The 18,374-nt window shown below is 32.6% G+C and overlaps 3 protein-coding genes across 8 annotated transcripts; 1 reads left to right on the top strand and 2 right to left on the bottom strand.

Moving 5' to 3' along the window:
* Nucleotides 1–2,425: 2,425 nt before the first annotated feature.
* Nucleotides 2,426–5,965, bottom strand: LOC104756839 (peptidyl-prolyl cis-trans isomerase CYP23). The gene is made up of 9 exons (XM_010479488.3): nt 4,839–5,965; nt 4,449–4,562; nt 4,195–4,343; nt 3,981–4,053; nt 3,806–3,895; nt 3,663–3,702; nt 3,244–3,326; nt 3,079–3,147; nt 2,426–2,905 (listed from the first exon to the last, which is right to left on the bottom strand). The coding sequence occupies exons 1-8, from the start codon at nt 4,947–4,949 to the stop codon at nt 3,127–3,129; spliced, it is 681 nt and encodes a 226-aa protein (XP_010477790.1). The 5' UTR covers nt 4,950–5,965; the 3' UTR covers nt 2,426–2,905; nt 3,079–3,126.
* A 3,568-nt stretch (nt 5,966–9,533) lies between these two features.
* Nucleotides 9,534–11,768, top strand: LOC104756840 (F-box/kelch-repeat protein At1g26930). Of its 6 annotated transcripts, none has more exons than XM_087495753.1 (3): nt 9,605–9,694; nt 10,159–10,745; nt 10,827–11,768. In XM_087495753.1, the coding sequence occupies exons 2-3, from the start codon at nt 10,255–10,257 to the stop codon at nt 11,539–11,541; spliced, it is 1,206 nt and encodes a 401-aa protein (XP_087351879.1). In that variant the 5' UTR covers nt 9,605–9,694; nt 10,159–10,254; the 3' UTR covers nt 11,542–11,768. The 6 variants fall into 6 exon arrangements, with proteins under 6 accessions (XP_087351877.1, XP_087351879.1, XP_087351880.1 ...); XM_087495754.1 differs by having other exon boundaries at nt 9,660–9,694; nt 10,902–11,768; XM_010479491.2 differs by lacking the exon at nt 9,605–9,694 and adding an exon at nt 9,707–9,962 and having other exon boundaries at nt 10,902–11,768.
* Nucleotides 11,769–15,545: 3,777 nt separating this feature from the next.
* On the bottom strand, nt 15,546–16,577 carry LOC104756841 (uncharacterized). Its single transcript, XM_010479492.3, has one exon. It carries the CDS (start codon nt 16,275–16,277, stop codon nt 15,750–15,752), a length of 528 nt encoding a protein of 175 aa, XP_010477794.2. The 5' UTR covers nt 16,278–16,577; the 3' UTR covers nt 15,546–15,749.
* Between the last annotated feature and the right edge of the window lie 1,797 nt (nt 16,578–18,374).

An 18,374-nucleotide genomic window follows, 5' to 3' on the forward strand; every position in this document is an offset into this window, starting at 1 on the left:
AATAGTAGTTGCGGACATTTCATGGTATGGGTTAAAAGGTTAAAAAAAACCATCGAGGAGCCAAACATTGTTGACGGTCAAAGACATATAACGATAAAACCAACCCATCCCCGAGATTTTAAAACATGGCATGTGTTGTCTCGCAATCTCTGTTTTTTTTTCTTCAATTTACAAAGAAAAATTTTAAAAAATCATAATCATAACTCATTATTTAATACTTATACATTGAAGAAAGCATATGTTCATATATTCAATTACTAGTGGAACAGTGTAAAGACGATGTTCCAAAGATTTTCAGATTATTATTACTAAACAACTTTCTTGGAGAACGGATTACACAGAGAATCTTCTTAACTTTGTTTAAATATTAGTAATAAACTCGTTGATTATTGTACGATTACGTGTGTGTGTTGTGGCACCTTCCTGGCCTACGTATTACTAGTTTGGATGTAGGTAGGATCAGGATTCCTGAGATCGAATCCGATTTGCGTTCTACTTGTTAGTATGATTAGGTTAAAACGAAATCTATAACAATAATTGATATTATTGATTTCGCATGAACTTGACTCTACACCAACCACATATATATAAAACATACTTACATTTTTTAGATCCATAAAATCATATTATACTGAACACACAATTAGTTCAAGAGGTTACGTTTAATATGTATTTTTTAATTTGTCGGCATGTCGAGTCCGACTTTAAATACAATAAATGTATTGCTGATAGAATGATGAGAAGACTGTATTTGAAAGAACTATATCCACTCTCATAATCAAAAAAATGGTTACAAACTATTCAACCTAAATTCCTAACTAATAACATTACAATAATATACAAATTTTCAAAATGTATGACAGAATATTTTGATATTTTCGATATCTTTGAGAATTGCTACGTTTGAAAAAGACTTAACCGTATTAAATGGCATGATCTCCTCTTGATTGAGAAAGATATATGAATCTGGAACTTGAAGTTTTCTAGTATAGCTAGAAAAACAAGTTAGTATTGTATAAGTTTCACATTATTAAACTGATTTAATTAAGCTGTACATTAACAACATTTTCTTAAACTGTCAGTATAGTATATGATTCTATGATACTAAATACAGGTAAGCAAACTTATGAGTTGGAAAAAATTCGTTAAAAGGAAGAATAAAGCTGTAATTGGTCAATATTATATATTACTTTGATAAATGTGATGCAGATGAAGTGAAAGAGTACATTTGATTCTGACCCAAAACAGATACACTCATACCAAATTTCAACATTTGGTGATCGGTGCAAATATTAACATGTTTACAAATTTATCTGACGACGGATCCAAACATGAACATTTGTCCGAAACCCACAAGGCTAAGCTTTTACAAATTTTATGAAAACAAAAATGAAATAGTAAATGTAGGGCTGTGTATATATGAAGCCTCATGTGATGTTCTGCCACTGTTGTCCTCTCACACAAAATCCAATTTCTGTCAAAAATTTCTCGATATATTGATGTATACACATTGCAATGTACTAATATTTAATTGTTGGAATTTATCAACTATCCATATATATATGTAATAAATAAGTAAATTTAAATCCGGACCAGGTATTATCTGGAGGTATAACAAATGTATTCAATTTGTACTCAGCCATAACTATTTGGCAAGTACTATTACACAATACGTTAGAAAACAAAAATAAATAGAGAAAATTTGTAGTTATTTCAAACACTTGGAAACAAAGACGATATATACAAATTTGAAGTCACTGAACAGAACAAGCGAGTAATAATCTTGTGACTTTGACTTGCAATGTGCTTTTCTAAGAAAATCCATTTAATTTCAAAACAAATAATAATGTAAGTAAGAAACAATAAAATTTCATTTTTTATAGAAAATATGATAGAAAAAACTTGACAACAAACCATGTAAGTTAAAAATTTCCGAATGTCAATCAAACTTTAAACAATTTTATGAAATTGACTGTCAATTAAATCAAATCTTAAGATACTATGGGACGTAAATAATAAAGAATGGACGAGTTCCAACAGTGCTACTTAGTAGTTTATTATTTATCTTAATTGGTTCTAGTTTAGACAGTGTTTGGGGCCAAAACAAAAACTTGTGTGCCTTGTACCGACATCATTTTTTAATTTTAGTTGAGTTCATTAGACGATAATCAAATAGTACAAGCTAGTCTTGGCCTCATTTTCTTTTTGAGAAATATTGTTATACTGTGATAAACTTACTACAATATGTTCTTCAGCTAAAGTTTCTCTGATCATGTGAACAATAACCAAGTACATTCATGCAACCCGACACTGCAAATTTGCATCGCTAATCGAATCAACTTCGATGTGATTCTGATTCATAAAGTGGATATGTATATCAGTATATGTGAATCAAATCACGTGTCAGATTTTTATATTACTAGTATTTGTTATAAACACTTGAATCGTATAAACGCCGGATACCAAAAACTTTTGTAAGTTGCAACCAATGGGCTAAACAAGTACTGTGTGGGTCACCTAAAGTTGTCACACCACTACAATTCCCAAACACTAACCCATAGGTTCTAACTAAAAACATGAGGTCTAATTTTTTTTAAGAGTCCTTTATAAACCCTAAACAACAGACACAACAAGCCACATCTCCTTTAATGCAGAAGAGATAGTAATGTTTGGGCTTTTAGACTCAAAAACAAAATAAAAATGTAAAACTAAGAGGTAAGGGACAAAAGTGAGGATGAAGGAAGAGACAAAAGTCAACGAAAGTGAAAAGACTAATTGTGTGAGAGACATGCCTTTGTTTTTTTGGAGAGAGAAGAAGAGCAACAAAAGCATAGCACATGTGTTGTTGCTATTTCCTCCGAGCTTATTTCACTAGATCAGAATTTGACTATTTGGTGCTCAGAACCTGGGATATTGTCCCGGTGATATCAGATTTTGCAGACCATGAAGGAAACAAACCATGACTCAATGTCTCAAAACTGTTAACACTGTTAACTACAATCTCTCACACAGATAAAAACACTCAAAACAAATGGATCTGTCTAGCATTCAGAGTTTTTTTACTAGACACACATTTACCTTTGTGTTCCCCTGGTGTTTTTAGGCTTTTGTTGAACAGTTCTGGATTCACGGGAAGCACTTCATTCTCTGTTAAAACACAAGGGACCATAACTATTATGCTTTTCATACAAAAAATTGTGGAGCCTTATCACCAAAACATGATCTATAGACATTTTCAATCACCTGTCTTTCGACCTCGACAAAAGATGCTTGAAGCCTTCTTTTCAGGACTGATCTCTCTTCTTCACAGCTCTCATTTTTCGTGTCTAACAAAAAGATTAGACGGATTTAACCTGTGAATTCCATGTAAAGAGATCTCTGCTTCTTTGATTAAGAGTACTAACTCAGATTCATAATAGTTAGAACTAGTTTTATTATGATCCAAAACAGAACCAATAGTTCAAAAAGGCTAGATCCTCAGTCTAATCACCTAGGACAAATGAATGACCTGATTTAAAGCAATTCAGGCTAGAGTCACATCTCTTTATGGACTGTAGTTAACCATAATTGAAGTGTCCCATGTCAGCATCAAACGTCAGGAGAAGAAGTTATCAGAAATATTTTAGCTAACAAACAAGTTGATGGGATTTGACTACATTTACCGTAATAGTATGTCGACAAAATCGTGATCCGCTCCGTCGGCTGCAAAAGAAGAAGGTAGAAGAATTACCTAAGTTGAATGAAATCCAACAATTTACTAGGCCAAACAATTCTGAAAGGCTAGTTAGTTGTCTTGGAGATATACCATTACAAAAATCCCCTCACGGCGAGTGGGAACTTCTTCTAGCTTACTCAATGTTTCATCTCCTTTAGTAACTTTACCAAACACAGCATACTGTTGAATACCGCCAATCTTATTACTAGTCATCTTAAAAAAAATGAGATAAAGCAAATAGACCGCGCTTAACCAGATAGCTGACCTGACGATCAAGATGAGGAGCATCACCAAGAAGCATCGAGAATGACGATTGTGCACTGTTTGGATCATCATACCTACCGAGGAAAAACAGAACAAGAAGAGGCAAAACATCACATTGCAATAATCTTCATCAAGAAGACATGAACACAACAAAAAAGGAACAATCATAAAAATATATATAGGAACAAACCAAGCTACACCAAAGTAGTATATACCTTCCCATGGAAAGAGTACCTCTGACATGCTTGACATCACTGAACTCTCCCACAATTTTCTTCTCAGCTTCTATCCTTTGCTCCTCATTCATCGGGGCTGATCGTCCACTCGCCACATCCGCAACTTGAGCAACAAAACCTTTATCAACCTACACAAAACGACTCACTCACACTTATCATCCCCTTATTCCAAAAACAAAACAGCCAAAGATGCAAAAACCACATCAAAGCTTGAGCCTTTAAAAGTCATATACCCTGAAGAAATGATTAGTGTTGTAGCCTCCTAAACGAACAAGCTTGAAGATGTGGTCCACTGTCTTGGGTGCAACAGTGGGATAGAATCCAAATTCAATATCTCCATAACTAGTCTGCACACCATTACCAATCCATTCCATATACCATTTAGAAAATTTCAACTTCCTCCAACATTAATTTTGCGTAGAAAGCAAAAGAAAACAAAAAACTGAATTCATATTGAAGATATTGATCCTGAAGTCTAGAAACCCCCAAAACGAAGAACACCACCAAATCCATTATATACATATATAAAGCTTTTATTTTTAATGACAATCATGTCCTCAAGTTTGGTATGAAGAAGCTCTAAGGTTCAAAAGCAGTAGAGAAGAGGAGACGAGTAAATGAACCTGGAAGACGACACGAGCAGAACCAAGTTCTGGTTCATGAGACAGAGCTTTAGCTACGGAGATAATAGCTAAACAAGCCAAACCCAAGATCAAGATTCTCGTGTTCTCCATTTGCGTTTAGAAGTTGGCACCGATCTGATCAATGAGAGTTTGAAGTCAACACCGGCGGAGAAAACTTTCTGTTCGTCGTGAATCTCTTTATCCGTCGAAGACGATAACCGGAATCGTATTGGGCCCAATTTTTGTTTACCGTAGGCCCATTATCGTTTACCATCGTTTATTTAGTAAGGCCCATAATCTTATGTACAAAATAATTAGTATGAAAATTCGGCTTTATATACGGACTAACTATATAAATCCAAGAATCTGAATATTTTTGTTTATATAGTTTGGTCTTAAACTTTGAATCTTGATAAACTTTTACTAACTATTGAAATTTGATATGCATTCTCCATGAATGATAAAACTAGTTGAAACTTAAACGGTAAAAGACAAAATATATATTTTTATTTATTGTTATTGCTTTAGGCATCTCAATATTAACGGTATTTGGGTGTTTGATTATTGAATGAGTTGAAAAATTGGGCAAAAAAGCATTTGTTCGTCTTCTACTTTCATGCTTTTGATTTTAGGTTTTAGTTACATCAATCAACATCTAGAGTTAATGCTCCCTCGAAGAACATGATTCCCGACATATCCACGGTGCAACGGAAACATATATCGATTTCGAAAAGCTCAAAAAGAAATGCAAAATTGTTTTCTCTATACAGTATATATAATTCGACTCAACCTTATCCTTTCAATATATTTTAAGATGCATACAAGATTACAAGCCCCACGGATTAAACACTCTATATTAATAAAGGGATACCTCATGCATACTAGGAAAGATATACTTTTGAGTAACATGAGTAAACAACATCAACTGCAACACGTCTTTCTAAAACATGATTTTACAAATAAATCTTCTTCAGAATTTGATTATTTCCATTTACGTATAAATGAAAGATCAAACGTGGTTAATGAAAACGACGTCCAACTAATATTACTCAGCCCTCTTTTTTGTCTACTCATTTTTAAATTTTACATATTAATTATTTATCAGTTACTAATATAGTATGTACGTCACTACACAAATTTAAAATACGAAATCAACTTTCTTGCATATACGTACATTTTGTTATAAAAGAGTTATAACATAATAATAATAATAATAATGATAATAATAATAATAATAATAATAATAATAATAATAATAATAATAATAATAATAATAATAATAATAATAATACTAATAATAATAATAATACTGCAAGAAAAATGAAGGATGCCTAAATGATTTACAAAGATGCCCACTCCCTTTCAATACTTCTCCTCAATTGGGTTGCCACCTAATCCTCCAAGTTTTCTGATTTTCTAGAATAGCACATATATACGATCAGTACATTACATTATATGCTTTTTTTCGTTCTTCTTATCTTGTATATCATTGTATATGTAGTATATATATATATATATGTATATGTTATATGTACGTCTGTATTTATGTGTGTCAGTGTGGTAACAATGATTTGCTGTTTCTGACTTTCTGTGCTAAGCATCCGATAGAACATACATGTACACATAGCAGCGTGTGACGTGCATGTGTATATTGATATTATAAACATACAACTTGAATAAGAAATTAATCATATAACAAAAGACTTGACGTTATTTATATAACCGATAAATATTGTGTAAACATTTGGTTATTCTAATTCTTGCCACAATTACCAACAATATAAATTACTAACTCACACAAGAACGTGTGTAAGTCCCTCAGACGTACGATAGTAAATAAATTCAGAAAAAGAAAGAAAAATTGAATGCAATGAAGCACGAATGGAAAAATAAATAGCTTTATTTCATTAATTGACAAAGAGAGAATAGCATTTAGCTACAGCTCCACGAATGCATGTTCTTTAGTCAGATCTAGTACAATATACATAAAATATATATTATAGAAAAAATGACAACCCTTAAACCCATCAAAAACTTTTTTTTTGTCCGCACTTAAAACTATAATTGATAATAAAACGAAAGAAATATAAATGTTCAAACAAGAATTAGAGAGATAGAGCGATAGAGAGAAAGAGAGAGGGAGAAGCCAAGTGTGATATGTATACCATTTTGCTTTTAGGCGAAATGTGCGACGAGCCGCAATTAGTGAAGAAAAGTGATTAAGCTCTTACTTATCATCTCTCGTTAATCCTCCACACCACAACACGTCTGATCTCTTTCTTTTTCTTCTTTCTTTTCAATATTAACCACATCCACTTTACATATGCTTTTACTTATTTTAATGTGATAATGAACGTTGTTCAACGAAAGAGCAAAAAGAACATATTGTTCAATAGATCATATAAGTAAATGATAAAAAGAAAACAAACTGATTTATATAAGCAAAGTAATATAGATATGAGTGGTTGGAAGAAAAGATAGGAATGGGACAAAAATAGGATATATGTATATATGTGTGTTTGTGTCTATGTTTATTGTTGAAGCGATGGGGAGTCATTAATGGCTGGGACTTAGAAGTTTAATAATTAGTGTATCTATAACTATAAGCATGATTCAATCATTTGAACTTGCATATTCGTTTAACCTAGCTTTAGTATGAATCCAATTATCACAATTTTCATTATATGCTTCATTTAACCATCTTGCATTTTAACTGCTAGCATTACATAACCCAAGTTAGCATTAGTTAACACAAGCAACTTCCAAGTTCCAAACCTAAATTTCTCCTAAGCCGAACTTAGATCAACATTATTGATATCAATTTCTTTTTAGTAAAAGTAAACTAAAGATGAAATTATCTAATAACTTTGAGATTGTTTTGTCATTTAGCCCTCATACTAGTTTTTTTTTCTTTTCATTTTTTGGCAACGAATGTTAATGATATCTTTCCAAGCATTTTTCCAAACTTAAAAGGGACGAAGGAGATAGGGCCACCACCAACTTAAGCGTCGAGTCTAATCCAGTCAGATGCTGAGTCAGGACATGTGACTAAATCCAAGAGTCTCATTTTATAATTTTTTGACCTTTTCTTCTTCTGGACAAATTTGCCTTAATTTCGTATTCATCTTCTCTTTTTCCTGCTTCCTAATACCATTATTATTGTTCCAATTTGTATTATAGCTTTTTTTTCACTCCACCATGCGTGTTGAAACGAATAAGCAATTTTACTAATTTGGTAAGAAAACGTTAACTTCTGTTTACGTGCAAATTGTCATCCATTTTTTCTTTTGCACCCACCGATTTAAAGTGAACGCAACTTTTTTATTTGTGATAACCTATAAAGAAGTTCTTTACTTGTCCAATATAAATTCTTCTTTTCTTTTTAAATACTGTTTGTCTATATCATAGTTGTTCCCATTTCCTATATGAAAAATGCCAAGATTATATAAGTCAAAGTCATAGAAACATGATAACTAATATCATAATACAAGATATGAACGTTTTCATTTCAACTCTTAGCAAGGGAGTGTCAAATGGGGAGAAATTGCTATATAAAAAAAAGGTATATATATCAATTTTCCTTTAAAATTCTATTAAATTTGATAAAATTAAATAACAAAACTTATACTATGTGATAAAGCAAATATAAATGCTCTGAATTTATTAAATCCGTAAACAGATGAGGCCATCGATCGTTACTCTACCAAAAGTGGCATAATATATCACACGGACGGAAAATGCAGGTTCCTAAAACAGTAAAACTACTCTGTAAAATCATCACTCAATTATTACTTAACTTAACTAGAGTACATGAGATCATATAATGAACTCGAGATTAATATTTCTAAGTCACACAACTTACCAAAAGTAAAAAAAAAAAATGACGATGAACATTAAAACACAATTTGAATGTGAATTTGTGAAATCTGAAGTTCAAATTGTTGAGTTTGAGTTGATGTACACATGTAATAATTGCTTAACCAAAAAGAAGAAGAAAAAAAGAAGGAAAAAACACACTCACATGTTATAATAGTTAATTTTGTCTAGACTAAGCATGATTGCATTGTATAAGAATTAAGTCAAATTATGAGAACATATTTCAACATGAAAAATAGTGTTATAGTACTTTTATTAACCATCCAAACGATTGATCCATGTTTTGGTTAATAACAAAAAAAAAAGTCAGTGGTGGTTAGGTGTAAAAACAATAATAATCTTCATGACTCATTGACTAATTGTTAATTTAAAATAAGGGTCCATACATAACATTATAAACATAAGAACATCATACATGTCGCTGTATCCAAACGTACCTCACAGTTTCATACAAACGTGGGCCTTGTAGCATCATAATAGAAACAGATCAGGTATACCGTACTCTCACCCATAGCCTATTACAGCCTGTTGCTTAGTAGACAAAGTCAAAACTCAAAAAGTAAAGAGTTAAAAAAAAAAAGAGTTTAAAACTGACGAAGTCGTCAGGCTTGTGGAGGGGGTTATGACACTTGTCATACCGGATCTTTTTTCTTACCGCAAAACTTGGCGGCTCCGTCGTAGAACTACCGGGACAATTACAACCGTCCGATGATATATTACACTTTATTCGTCCTTATCCAATTTTAATCCTTTTTTTTTACAGCAATAAAAAAAACTCATCCACATTACAGGCACCACCATGTCCCAAGAAAGGAAAGAGTACAATTGCAATTTATAAACTATACTATTTGATGATAATATAAAAAGTACTCCACATTAAAGAAAAAAATATGATGATGAAAAATTGAAAGTTGTACTTAAAATTTTTTAATTAAACAATATTGTACGATTGAAGCAATATAGCTTTGGTTAGATTCAAGGTATTGGATTACACGCTTGTGTTTCAGTCTGAAGCAAAGAACTTGAAAACGTCTTATGCTTTTTCACTTTCGCTAATCTCCTTTTTTATTTTTCTCTTTTAATTAATATTTAATATTCTTTTAGCTAAAACAGTAAAACACAGTACAAGAATAAACACACATAATTAATTAAAAAAATGTGCACAACAACAACACTGAGATTTTTTTTTGGGTTGTCTACAAAGTCCATTTTGCTTCTCCTGATTTGCAGAGGAGCTTAAACGTTAAGGTATTTGAGAGAAAGACAAGTGTAATAAAGAGAGAGAGAGAGAGATAAGAGATTAGTTTAATTAATCTCTTAATTATACCAAAATAAAATAAAACTTTCTCTCATCATCCAATCCAACCAAGTCTTCTATTACAATTCTCATTCTGAGTTCTTGTTCTTGTTCTTGTTCAAGATTTGTGACTTGTCTGTGTTCCAGATTTCAGGAAATGGAATCGATTTCGAGCTTCTTGTGGGTTAAAAGCTTGGATCCAATCTGAAGACAGAACCAAGTTTTCTTGATTCTTGAGAAAGAATGTTTGGAGGTCGACCTCGTGATTCTTGTCTAGTTTCAACTCTTTTCACCATGCCAAGCCATGATAAAGAAACGCAATGGAGCTTTTTGGTTTCTGGGAAACGATCTTTTCTCAGCAACGATGAGAACGACCTTCACCTCAAGAAGATGTACAAGCTCACTACTGACTCAACAAGCCAAGGAGGAGACGATGATGGATCTTCTTCAGATTCGGGAACGGGAACGGGAACGCTTATCCCTGGGATGAACAAAGACGATTCGTTAAGCTGTTTGATTCGTTGCTCTAGAGCTGATTACTGCTCCATTGCTTCTGTGAATCGTAGCTTACGTTCTCTGATCCGAAGCGGAGAGATTTACAGACTCAGGAGGCTGCAAGGGACGCTTGAGCATTGGGTTTACTTCTCTTGCCATCTCAATGAATGGGAAGCTTTTGATCCGAGATCGAAACGGTGGATGCATTTGCCGAGTATGCCTCAGAACGAGTGTTTCAGGTACGCAGATAAAGAGTCTTTGGCTGTAGGAACTGATTTGCTTGTGTTTGGTTGGGAAGTGAGTTCTTATGTAATCTATAGATACAGTCTTTTGACAAACTCTTGGTCTACTGGGAAGAGTATGAACATGCCTAGATGTTTGTTTGGCTCTGCTAGTTACGGGGAGATCGCGGTTTTAGCCGGTGGTTGTGACTCGAGCGGTAGGATTCTTGATACTGCTGAGATGTATAACTATGAGGATCAGACTTGGTCGGTGTTACCGGGGATGAACAAGCGTAGGAAGATGTGTTCTGGTGTGTTTATGGATGGGAAGTTTTATGTCATTGGTGGGATTGGTGTTGGGGAAGCTAATGAGCCAAAGGTTTTGACTTGTGGGGAAGAGTTTGATTTGAAGACTAGGAAATGGACTGAGATACCTGAGATGTCTCCACCGAGGTCTAACCAAGGGAACGGTATGTCAGCAGCTGCGATGGCTCCACCGCTTGTAGCGGTTGTGAATGATCAGCTTTACGCGGCTGACCATGCTGGTATGGCTGTTAGGAGGTATGATAAGGTGAACCGGGTTTGGAATCAAGTTGGGAACTTGCCTGAGCAAGCGGGTTCGATGAACGGTTGGGGTTTAGCGTTTAGAGCTTGTGGGGATCAAGTTATAGTGATTGGTGGACCAAGGGCTCCAGGTGAAGGTTTCATTGAGCTTAACTCATGGGTGCCAAGTAATGCAACACCTGAGTGGCATTTACTCGGCAAGAAACAATCAGTTAACTTCGTTTATAACTGCGCTGTAATGAGCTGTTGAGGAAGTGTAATAAAACCCGATGTAACGCACCAGGGGGAGATTGTAGCCAGACGTCTTTAACAGGGTATAAAAACACACAGGACTTTATTAGTTTAACAAATCTACAAAACGCCCCAGGGGAAACTATTGTTCTGTTACTTATTGTAATTGTGTAGTTTTCAAGTTTCCTGTTGAATGAATCCTATCTTTTGATCTTACACTTCAATGGATCTTTCTCTTTACTCTAATGATCATAATCTACTCAATTACAGCTCAGAGTGTTTCTTTAAGTGTTGAAACTGTGTGTAATCACATCTTTTAATTTGCAGAAACAGAGTAGACCACTAAATTTTTTGCTAGTTTTTATCTTTGTCGTTTTGTGCCTTCATTGGTTACCCCATTTATTAATAAACTAATTAGAAAAGAAGATAAAAACATGAAAGTATCAATCGAGTACTTTTAAGTCCAAAAAGTCTGTGAAGAATTTATTCACATTCAGTAGCAGGCAGCTGCATCAACTCTAAAAGCATATTTTTCATTCGGAGTCGAAGAATCTTCAACTATTTTGATTATGCTAAAGTACCAATGTATATAAATGATGAATTCGTCTGTTTAAATACCAATATATTATCTTTCAATTTTAATGAGATGGATGTTTTTGCAGGAGGATCATATTCGAGTAGAAATTTTGATGATTTGATACGATAACAATTTTTTATTTGACCACTTCAAATTTTTTCTTTTTGGTGAAGTGGGAAAAAATGAGCCCATGATTGAGGCATTAAAAAGTAAAGCAAGGTTTTAGTGTTGGTGGAGGCTTAGTCTAGTAGCCCATTTAGGCATTTTCTCATTTAATTAACATAATTAAGTCTGTTATTTTGTCGTCTAATACAACTGTAAAAATCTAATAAAAATGAGATATATTGCTTTTGTTGATTCCCTAATGTTTCTTCCACTAATGCAACATCAGGTTTTTATAAAAGTGAACATTAAAAACAAAGAATATCGATTTGCTTTTTTTTTTTTTTTCTTTTCTTGTTCTTGTTGGTTAAAAGAACATTGATTTGCTTATTGTTTATATTATTCTCAATGCCATTACCTCCACCACTGACCACTACTCTAAAGTCTAAAGTTAATCACCATTTCCAGATTCGAAAGTAGAAACAAATACTTAATATTTAAGTTGTTTACAAAATTAACTTTTACGAGAACAGAAAATCATATTGTCTATTGTTCTTTGAGATTACACAACTGTACTTCGAAGCCATAGTCTTGTTATATGTCGGTAATACAAAGGATATTTGGCTTTATGAAAGAACAATTATATCAAATAATTATGTGTGTTTGTACATATTGCACGCAAAGTGGAATTTATAATTGAGATATCTGCAAATTTATTAGCGGTGTGGTCAAGAACAATCATTCATAGATGAACAAGAGGAAACTGTCCAATTTTTTTTTAAGAACGTATCAGCCCTTAATCGTGACTACTTGAGATAATTTCTATATGGTACGACCTATATGCATATATTATTCTTTCATAAAGCAGATTCAGCTGACTCATTCTTCTTATATCATTCAAAGTAAAATTCGCATCGTTTTTGTGGGCATTTCTCATTTGTCTAAATATTCGTATTTACAATGAATTATTTATTTTCAACTTTATGTTTGGACCTTCCATTTTGGATATTTTCTATTTACGGGTTCTCAATTTTGAAATGACAATTGACACAGATTCGGGAATCTATTTTAATATTGACACTTATTTTAGACCTTTGATCTATAGTTTCCCTTAATCCAAAACTCGGGCTTTGATCATATGTATAAAAATGGTCATTTTAATTGGAATCTCCTAGTTATTTTTGGCTATATCAATTGCTAGTTGTTTACCTTTTTTCATTAGTTGCTGATTAATATTATTTTGTAGCCATAAATAATTTTGTTGTAACCATAAGCTGGTTAACAATCGACAAGTGCATTTACCTCGGTGGTTACAACTTACAACTACAACTACAACTATCTCTAGTCATCACGACTAAAGGACAAACAAACATGGGATACATTTTTTTTAGGTTAACCAAAAACTGGTTAACAATTGTACCAATTGAAGTTGAAACGTTAAATCCTGTATAATTTTTGTGTCTACGTAAAGAGTTAAGCTTATGCATGTCAAACCTAAATTTATATCTTGCTAAACTGAAATACTCAATTTTCATTAGAAAAAAATATTCGTAAGATCCTGAATGTTTGGTAGATTTTGGAAGAGCTTTTGGTTCTTGTTTATTAGAACTCATTTTCATACTCTTATCAAGATTTTCAAAATTTAGGTTTTCTAGAATTTAAGAAACTATTTTTTGTTCTGATTTTCCATTCAAGTTTTAAAATTTAGGAAAAACTTTTTGTTGAAATTTAAAATATGAAGTTACTGCCATATAATATTTCTATTATAGTTTTTTCTTTTAACAATATATCTATATGTATATATATATGTTATAGTTTTCCATATATATATCATTGTGTCATGTGTGTTTGTAAATGTATCTATATATATATGATACATTTGAGGAACCCTACATGGATAAAAAAAACCATACGTGGATGTATAACTCATTTGATAATATAAACATTAGTCGCTTGAAAGTTGAAACATATTAGCTATGTAAAGAATATATGAAGCACCTCGGATGTATCTTCGATTTTAATGATTTATTAGATTCGACCAAAAAATAATTATATATAGATTATACTTTTGGTGAAAATAATTCGATCGTCACATGATATTGAAATTATTTGCATAACCAACACATTGTTTGGCTGGTCCACTCACTTGAACATCGTCATTATTGTTGGGCAAAGTATGTTAATAATGCAGATGCATCATTACTTGGTCGATACAAATATGACGTACCGAAGCTCATTAGACATTAGTATTCGGTTTAACATCCTATATTTTATAATTATATTGCACATTCAAAAATATTATTATTATTTTTTTTGAACGAAACACATTCGAAAATATAAGATTATATATTTTGTCGCAAAAAATCTCAAAGGACAAATTGTTTTAAAAAGTAGAGTTCAGTTGAGGTATCCAGCTACCATATATCAAAATATCTCCAACTAATAAATCATGACCTAATAAAAGTTATTTGTGAATTTCACCAATTAATAGTTCTAATACCATAATATTTTTAAAAAGATATCACTTTTTAGTCATTTACGAAAAAAATAGAATCAAACACCCCAAAACTTATTTATGGGAGATTTCTTAAAAATTTAGAACGTCTCCTAAATGTGTAAGACCCTTTCTAAACGTTTAAAATCCTTCTCAAACTTTTGAGTGGTATTTTCTAAAAATTTCTAAAATATATTAAGAAATGTAAGAGTTACGTAAGAATGTGAAATATCACGAGGTAGTTTCGATTTTTGCATTAAGTAGTTGCAGCTAAGTTAGACGTTGTCGAACGACGTGGGCATTTTATTCTGGTAAGTTTTCTAACCAGCCGATGAATTTATAAAATTTCAAACTAATTAACAGAGTAACCAGTCACAAGGATTTGGTGTTACAAACTAATTATGAGTATTCTAAACACAATCTTTTGCTTTCAATATTTGGGTTTACATTTTTAATTTTTTATAACACTTTGATAAATTATACTATGATGTAAAAACTAGACTTACACACAATTTGACTATAAAATAGACGTTATGATTTCATCTGATAAAAATCATGTATATTATTTTAACATGTAAACGTAAACGTAATCTAAAGGCAAACATAAACGTTGGAGTGTGGGAAAGCATGAAACGTCTTTTGTATTTCGCTTTGATCAATTTTCACAAGAAACGATTCTGACTCTTTTAAATCAACTTTGTTCCTCCTTAATTAATTATATGCAGTATTTCCACGAATACGACACTTTCTCTTATTCACAAGAAACAAATTTGAAAACCGAAGACCCATGAGTTTAGTACTATTATTTTTTTATTATCTTTCGAAGCAGCAAATAACTAGAAAAAAAAAGTAGAGAAAATAAAAATAATATCATTGCCTTTACTACAAATTAATCAATTAAAAATGATCATTGCCAAAACAAAAGAAGTGTGCCTTAAAAAATGAAATTAATTTCCATATAAAAAAAAGACACCCACTTTTTTTTTTAATTGGCCTAATATTTCCAGATTTACGTTTTTTTTGTTTTCACTTTTATCCAGAATTAGGATAATTTCTACATGAACAGCTCAGACTGTAGCAACGTGTAATAATTAGCAGCTTCGTCTTCAAGTTCCCAAAACGTATCACCAAACCCATCTAACAAACTATCTCCATAAACGTAACTTTCATTAATCTTTTCATAATTACTCTCGCCAAAATCGGTGTTAGGTATCCCAAGTTCATCGTCAGAAGCTTCCAAAAGATGCTGCATCACTTTCTCCTTTTTGACATCTTCTTCTTCCTTTGAGAAAACGCACGACGAAGGCGACGACGAGTCTTCCACGTTGAAGGTTCCTAAAACGACAGCGTTTTGGTCATCGGATGAGATTTCTTGCTGGAGGGCGTTTATAAAGGATGTTAGGTCATTGTTGTGTTGATTTTGTTCGTCTGAATCGTCGAGGAGACAGAGAATTTGGTTGTAAGAGGAAGAAGAAGACAATGATGACGAAGATGGCTTTTGACGTTTAGTCGTGTCTTCTTCGGTTAGGGTTTCTTGTTCTCTGTAACGCTTCAATGGCGATACGTCAGATGTTTCAGCCATATTATTTAAAGAGAGAAAGAGAGAGAGAGAGAGAGAGAGAGAGAGAGAGAAGCTTTTAGAAACGTTAGAGAGAGAAAAATGTGAGGGTGATAAGGGAGAAAGAGAGTCTGAAATGTATATATAGAGAGATTATTTGGTCAAAATTATTTTTATGATATTAAAATGATATTGTGATTTGGTTAAATTTTAAATTGCTTCGTGCATGTCTCAGGAGTCAGGAGGGAGAGAACATGTGAATGCTTTTTCAATTTTTCGCATTTCCCGGAAAGAAATCTAAAAATATTTGGTCAATAATTTAAAATTTCTGATATGCAGAGTAAATTATGGATCCTAGCTATTATCCTAAGGCATGTAAAGCTTGGTTGGTTGTTAGTTGTTACATAACGCATGATGCCAGGAAAAAAAATCTTTAAAACTTATGGCGATGATTATTTATTGACAAATAAATTATGTATCTAATTTATGAATTTACAATAAAGTCCCATAATTTCGGAAAATGGATTGAGTGTCCAAAAAATATCTAGATCCTAGAGTATTAATTGGAGTATCTATTTTTAACAAATATTGGAGGTTAAGAATGCTCCCATTTTCGTTTTCATCTTTATTATTATTATTGTTTTTTTAAAAAATTGTAGTAAGAGAAAGAGGGAGAGAGAGAGAGACAAAAGAAAAAGAAACTAGTTGTTGTCATTGAGATTTGGCAATATATTTGTGTTGTATCCGTCGCAGGATTAGCTTTCCAGAACGAGCTTGTAGATTACGAGGGCAGATCGGACGGCTGTCGTTTCTCACGGCTTTGGATTGCACATGGATAGAGACGAGTTCTTGTTACTCTTGACCATTTGGATTGCACATGGATAGAGACGAGTTCTTGTTACTCTTGACCATTTACTTACTTCGTAGCAATAAACTAATCACAAGTCACAAACTCTTCATTTTTTTTTCACTACTTTATAGAGAAAAGAATATCATTTCACCGTTTTTAGTGGGACTATCAATAGTTTTTACACACGAGAATTCTGATAACATCCAAATATTTGGGAATCTTCCAATGTTTATCATGCTTTTATTACAAAGCATTTTAGGTACTTGCATTAACAAATACAATTGTCAAGTTAAGGCAATTCACTAGTTCCATAACTGCCAGTTACCGATCGACTCCTTTTAAGTTCTAGGCAGTAAAACTAAAACCTCTTGGACAAAAGGTTTCAATTATTGGGTTTACACGTCTTATTAGAAGCAGACTTTTGATTTATTTATCTTTGGTTAACATACCAATCAAATATTTTTCTGACAAAGTATGGTTACGAGGAGATATAATACAAGTACAAACAAAAGAAATACAAAGGCTAATGACGGTTACGAAGAGATATAGTAATACAAGTTGGGAAAAAGACAGATGGCGCTATGCCATTAAGCCAATAGAATGAACCAAAAAAGGAGATGAGTCCGAGTATTAATTAGAATATAACTAATTAATTAATCCGGTAAATTATGGACTTGATACATGGTTCGATGTAGGGTTACGCAAACGCAAGTGGGTTATTGTTCTCTTTCTTTCGTAGCACTTCTTCAAATCTTTTTACTTTTCATTTCTTTTCCCTTTGCTTTATTGGCCTGCTTGCCATTTTTTTAATCATATGATCTTTCACTCAGTTAAATTATGTATTTTACGGTTCCCAAAATGAGGAACAGAGATGATTAAAAAACAAATCATAGTGTTAATTTCTTTCTAGTATTTTTATAAATTAGATAACTAGGATTGCGATGTGAACCCAATCGGACCCGATAACTTGGATTGCGTTACGTCTTTTTTTTTTTTGTTATCCAAATCTCCCTTTGAGCTACGTCAATATTAAGATTAGTGGAATCGACAACTGGATTACGTGGAGTCCTCTCTTGAGGTTTCCTTTCTAAGGCTTTTACTTGTCAAGTGATAATACTATAACAAATACAGTATATATATGAAGTATAAAAGTTGTATATGTAAACGTCACTATTTAAGAGGAGGATGCGTGGTGCTGGTCCAACGAATAGCTGGTTGGGACGGAGTGAAGGATTCTGAAAGCCTTTCAGGTCCATCCGTCCATCCATATC

This window comes from Camelina sativa, chromosome 17, assembly GCF_030686135.1.
Source record: "Camelina sativa cultivar CO46 ecotype springtype chromosome 17, ASM3068613v1".
In the NCBI taxonomy this organism is placed as follows: Eukaryota; Viridiplantae; Streptophyta; class Magnoliopsida; order Brassicales; family Brassicaceae; genus Camelina; species Camelina sativa.